This window comes from Natator depressus, chromosome 1, assembly GCF_965152275.1.
Source record: "Natator depressus isolate rNatDep1 chromosome 1, rNatDep2.hap1, whole genome shotgun sequence".
Classification (NCBI taxonomy): Eukaryota; Metazoa; Chordata; order Testudines; family Cheloniidae; genus Natator; species Natator depressus.
This window is the reverse complement of record NC_134234.1, coordinates 111,704,279-111,710,278: the sequence shown is the minus strand read 5'-3', so window position 1 is coordinate 111,710,278 and position 6,000 is coordinate 111,704,279. Positions and strand designations below refer to the sequence as shown.

At 37.7% G+C, this 6,000-nt stretch overlaps 1 protein-coding gene across 1 annotated transcript in view; it reads right to left on the bottom strand.

The window, feature by feature from the left end:
* Positions 1-3,415: 3,415 nt before the first annotated feature.
* Positions 3,416-6,000, bottom strand: part of EDAR (ectodysplasin A receptor) — a 116,421-nt gene continuing 113,836 nt past the window's right edge. The window contains exon 12 of the mRNA XM_074964376.1: positions 3,416-3,798. Coding sequence (XP_074820477.1) covers positions 3,479-3,798 — 320 coding nt within the window. The 3' untranslated portion in view covers positions 3,416-3,478. The remainder of the gene's footprint in view (positions 3,799-6,000) is intronic.

Here is a 6,000-nt window from a genome sequence, read left to right as displayed (position 1 = left end):
AAATGTGTCTAAGTAACTTAGGCTCCTAAGTCCCATTCTGAAAAGTGAGCTGGGCAGTTAGAAGCTGAAGTCTCATTCTTTTGAAACTGGGACAGGTGCTTAGTCACTTTGATGCTTTTAAAAATGTCACACAAACACCACCTTCAGCCCCAGGACATGGCAGCCTCAATGCACGAGTTTGGGACTACAGGGAAAAAGGGAGAGAGAACAGAAACAAGAATCTAAAATAAAAAAACCCATTAATTTACATTGTTTAAATACCATAAATACATTTTAAATATTGTTTTTAAAGGAATTACTTTTTTAAGACTATAGCTATACATAAACATGATCTTTTTCTAGATACCATTTAATTTTTAAGAACTAATTTTACTGCTCTTTCATCGTCTGTACAGGTATTTATTGTAGTTGTATTGCCTATCTCTCAGTTCCATGACATTTGTTCTCAGTGGTACTCTTCTATTAATTAATCTGTATATAGGGGCTTCATAGATAAAATAGCATCTGGCTAGAGTTCATTCACAGGGCTGTGTGGGAGCCTTGATCCAGAGTGAGTTTAAAACACGGGCAGTAGCACTATCAATATCTTGGGCAATTTGCCTCCCTAAAATATAAGTCAGAGAATGTATCTCATTCTGGGATTTGCACTAGAATCTGTCACTCATCCAATGATAGAAATAACTTCTAAAAAAATCTGATTGGAAAAATTAGAGTATATCAGCTTTCCAGGATGGCCTCTGGTGCTCCCCTCCTCTCTATTTTGGAAAGGTGTTGGCTAACTAGCAGTGGATTGGTCGAGTATTTGGGATTGATTTTTGTCACCCGGTGGAAACAAAACTCTGCCTAAAATGTGGCTTAAAAAACTATTTATTTTTAAAACTTGGCTAAACGGAAGGTTTGGGGTCCCTGATTTTTTCAGACACACAAGTTAGATAATAAAAGTGTATTACTTCCTTTGTTTCCTCCCATGTGTGACTTCATGCTTTTTTCACACCATTCCCGATGTCTGGTACACAAAGTGTACACCAAAACCAAGATATAAAAAAAAAAGGAGCCTGAATTTAGGCTCCCAAATGCCTCTCCTTTCCTACTTCAAATGGTTCATGTATGTTGTGTAGGCAGGCTGTTCCACAGGAATATAAAGTGCCTGCTAGCCCTTGAGTAATTTATTTAATTACAGATTTCTGGATCAATAATATTATGTTCAATATCTTAATGTTTTAGCATATATGTTTATTCATATGATACAATATAATAAGTTATATGTACAGCATTAAACAAAACTATTAGAAATGATACCTTTAGGCAAGATATTCAGAAGTATTCTGTTTTATTCCTGTACATCTTTTGTGTAACACAATAAAAATTTCTCTGTATACTAAATAAAATAATGTTAAATAGTCTGTGTGCACATTGGCATCATTAATTTCAAGGGCCTAATGTTCCTCAAGGCTCAATAAACAAATGATCACTGTTTGTCTTTACATAAGTACACGATGTGTTAATATTAAATGAAACAATAAATGTCAGACCAGTCCTACAGTTGTAGGACAACACTGTAGTTATATACTGGCATAAGAAAAATAGCAACTTTCCTTTTTAGTAGAGATGGGCTCAAACTGCAAAATTCAGATCTTGCCTGAAATCCTGGCCCCACTGAAGTCAATTGGGGTTGTGTTATCTCATCTCTATTTTTTAAATGTGAAAGTATTTTTTTTAAGAAAGCAGCAAACTTCCTTTCAGGACAGAATTATAATCAAATTTGGCATTTGCAAACTAATTAAGGGAAGTATTTTTATAATTTCCATAGAACAGGTAGGAAAAGAAGATTTCAAAGAGAAACTAAACAGATAATTAAGTTATGTAGCTCCCAGACTACACGAAATAAGTTCTGAAAAGATCAGCAAATTAGATGCTAAATAGTGATATTAAACATTCAGCACATAATTATAGCCCTGTCACAGAAAAGGTCTGTGTGCTCCCTGGTGGAAAACTGGTTGTTAGTTTCAAGAATATGACTGATATTTTTATCACACATTAGCTCAGTCATGCAATTTGTAATTAAAAAAGTATTGCTTTGTAAGTCATGGAATTTGTTTTAATTTAGTAATAACTCTCCCTGAAATCTGTCACCACACCATTCTAGCAATGAACTGAACTTGTAGATTAACCAACTGGGTTGTTAACAGCTACTGGCTTCTAGCCTCTGCACTTGTAGGTTTAAAAAACCCACTATCTCAAGAAAAATAGAGATTTGTTAACTTTTAAACAAATAAATTGATAGGTTGCTGCTGTGGACAACCTCAAACTAAAGCTTCCATGGTTTGTTTAACCCTGTGAGCTGTGTTCATGTTCATATCAGATTTTTACAAGAGCACAGCTTTTCAAATACCACGCGATTCGCTACATTTTCTTCCTTTTCAAGTGTTTTACTAAATCTTCCTTTTTAGTTCTCGCTGGCTTCTGCAGGTGCAGAGTATGCACCATTTTCGTCTGGAATTCCTCTGTTTGGAATAGAACTTAAGAAGCACAGACGTCATGGCTTGTAACGCAAAATGGCTTGTAATGCAATAGACAAGTGTTTGTTTATAAATACAGAGAATAGAAAAAATACTGTCCTTTTAATTTAAGAGCAATCACTGCCACCTTTCTTACCAGTATGTCTTGTCAGTTAACAGTTTGCATTTACAATTTCTGAAATGTCTGCATGAACCAAGAATGCTCTAACACATTACATACAGTCATTTGAAGCACTTGGCTCATGTAGACTCCAGAAGTAACTTTTTTCATACAGTATAATTAGTTAATCTAAGCACTTCTTGATTCAACAAATCTGTAGTATGTATAAGGAATGAAATTGGTTACAATTACATGTGTTAGAGCTGGTAGAAATGTGCATGCCTTATCTGTATTCCATGGTACTGTATCTAACTGTAGATTTCAAATGATTGAACAGAGCCCCAGGTGATAGAACTATCCTCAGATAATAATTAAATGGGCTTTCTTCAAAGCCAGACAGGCTATTAGCAGATTGACCTGTACCTGTACATGTAAACTTTGTGGAAAATGGATATTAGTGTCCACTTACTATCAGTAACTGTTTAACAAAAAGAAAAGGAGTACTTGTGGCACCTTAGAGACTAACCTTAGAGACTAATTGGTTAGTCTCTAAGGTGCCACAAGTACTCCTTTTCGTTTTGCAAATACAGACTAACACGGCTGTTACTCTGAAACCTGTTTAACAAAAGCCATTCTGTTCAATTACATATTTCATGTTGAGCTTCTCAGAAGAATTTTTGCCCTTGTTTATTTTGTGGGTGATAAATTCAGTTGCAAATCTTCCCTCACTTTATTCTTTGCAGTGAATGTGAGTAGTGTATGAGAAAACCACCGATTCTTTTAAGTCTCTGCCCTGTGCTCTTGAAGCATTGCTCTTGGGATCAATGTTCTTGCACATCCTTTGGAAAAGATGCTCACATCAGGATGTAACCACTTGTTCAGGTGAAGGCATCACTTGCGCCCACTCCAAAATATCTGCACACAAAGATTCAACAGCATCTAACCGCTCAATTTGCACTAGTTTGGTTAGAAGTTCTGGGATACTGTAGCCGGCTGTGCTGATGCGGTCGAAGAGCTGCATGCCATCTGTCATACCACCTATTTCATCCCTCTTTAGTCCAAAACTCTCAGCAAGGTGGCGCCATGTTTTCACAATAGCTTTTTCTGAGTTGTATGTTGAGCTGAGCATCCTGCTGGTCTTTTCCAGGCAATCAAATGGCAGCTCTGTGGGACTGAGACCTGTGAATTAAAAATTCCTAAGAGTCAGAAGTTCGATATACAGATCTTGATGACTACTAGAAATGTTCCCTTGTTCAGCACTATAATATTATTAGCATAAGCTTTAAATGTTAAATAATAGGTACACCCAAAAAATCATGAGAGTAACACACTTTGCCTGGTACTCGTCTCTTTGGGTTACTGACACATGAGTATTTTGACACAGATAGGCCTAAATGAATAGCCCCAAATGACAGTATCAAATTGGAAAAGTCTTGAAAGAGAGAAAAAACTGAAACAGGAGAGAGGATAAGAGAAGAATGCATGTGTGAATTTGGGTGGGAAATAACTAAGATAAAAACACAGAACATAAGAACGGCCATACTGGGTCAGACCAATGGTCCATCTAGCCCAGTATCCTCTCTTCTGACAGTGGCCAATGCCAGAGGCTTCAGAGGGAATAAACAGCACAGGTAATCATCAAGTGATCCATTTCCTGGTGCCCATTCCCAGATCCCAGCAAACAGAGACTTGGGACACGTCAGAGCGTGGTTTTGCATCCCTGCCCATCCAGACTAATAGCCATTGATGGACTTATCCTCCATGAACTTATCCAGTTCTTTTCTGAACTCTGTTACAGTCTTGGCCTTCAGAACATCCTCTGGCAAAGAGTTCCATAGGTTGACTGTGCGTTTTGTGAAGAAATACTTTCCTTTTGTTTGTTTTAAACCTGCTGCCTATTAATTTCGTTTAGTGACCCCTAGTTCTTGTGTTATGAGAAGGAGTAAATAACACTTCCTTATTTACTTGCTCCACACCAGTCATGATTTTATAGATCTCTGTCATATCCCCCCGAGTCATCTCTTTTCCAAGCTGAAAAATCCCAGTCTTGTTAATCTCTCCTCATATGGATTCTTAACTGAGTTGTGTATTGCCATACTACTTTATCCCTTTCTCAGCTAATCCTGAAGTAGCTGTCCCAGGGAATATATTGTAGATGTATCCCTAGTGAGCACTTCAACAGATGTAGCTAAGCATGTTTAGTATAAGAGTTTCATTTTGGCTTTGCAAACTGGCCAGCAGCCACCAATTTTCTAGTGGTACAAAATTCAGTTATTTAATGGCACAGAGAATACTCTGCTGACAATAATCCTGTCCCACAGATGGCTCAGTGTTTGACTCTCCACTGACTCTGATTCTCTCTGTCACTATAATTGGAAGGTGGTCTTGCAGGGATGAGATGAGCACAGGTGGTACCATGATGCTTACTGCCTCCATGCATATAAGTTCCTGCAAGAGTTTTATTGTTGAAGTACCTCCATAGGAGATCTTGGTCAATATTAGCACTGATCATGTGGCTGAATGGATGCTCTTTGCTAGACAGTTTCTCCATAATGCTAGATGTAGTACAGGAGACAGTATCAGCAACAAATAATTAAACATCAATTTGTGAACACCTAGAAGATAATAAGGTGATAAGTAACAGCATGGATTTGTCAAGAACAAATTGTGTCAAACCAACCTAATAGCTTTTTTAGACAGGGTAACAAGCCTGGTAGATGTGATATATCTTGACAGTAGTAAGGCTTTTGATACTGTCTTGCATGAGCTTCTCATAAACAAACTAGGGAAATGCAGCCTAGATGCAGCTACTATATGGTGGGTGCAGAACTGGTTGGAAAACCGATCCCAGAAAGTAGTTATCAGTGGTTCACAGTCAAGCTAGAGGGGCATATCAAGTGGGGACCCACAGCGATCGGTTCTGAGTCTGGTTCTGTTCAATATCTTCATCAATGATTTAGATAATGACATAGTACACTTATAAAGTTTGCGGACGATACTACGCTCGGAGGAATTGGAAGTGCTTTGCGGGACAGGATTATAATTCAAAATGATCTAGACAAACTGGAGAAATGGTCTGAAGTAAATAGGGTGAACTTCAATAAGGACAAATGCAAAGTACTCCATTTAGGAAGGAACAATCAGTTGCACATATACAAAATGGGAAATGACTGCATAGGAAAGAGTACTGCAGAGAGGGATCTGGGGGTCATAGTGAATCACAAGCTAAATATGAGACAGCAGTGTAACACTACAAAAAAAAAGAGAACATCATTCTAAGATGTATTAGCAGGAGTGTTGTAATCAAGACATGAGAAGTAATTCTTCCGCTTTACTCCGTGCTGACAAGACCTCAGCTGGAATTACTGTGTCCAGTTCTGG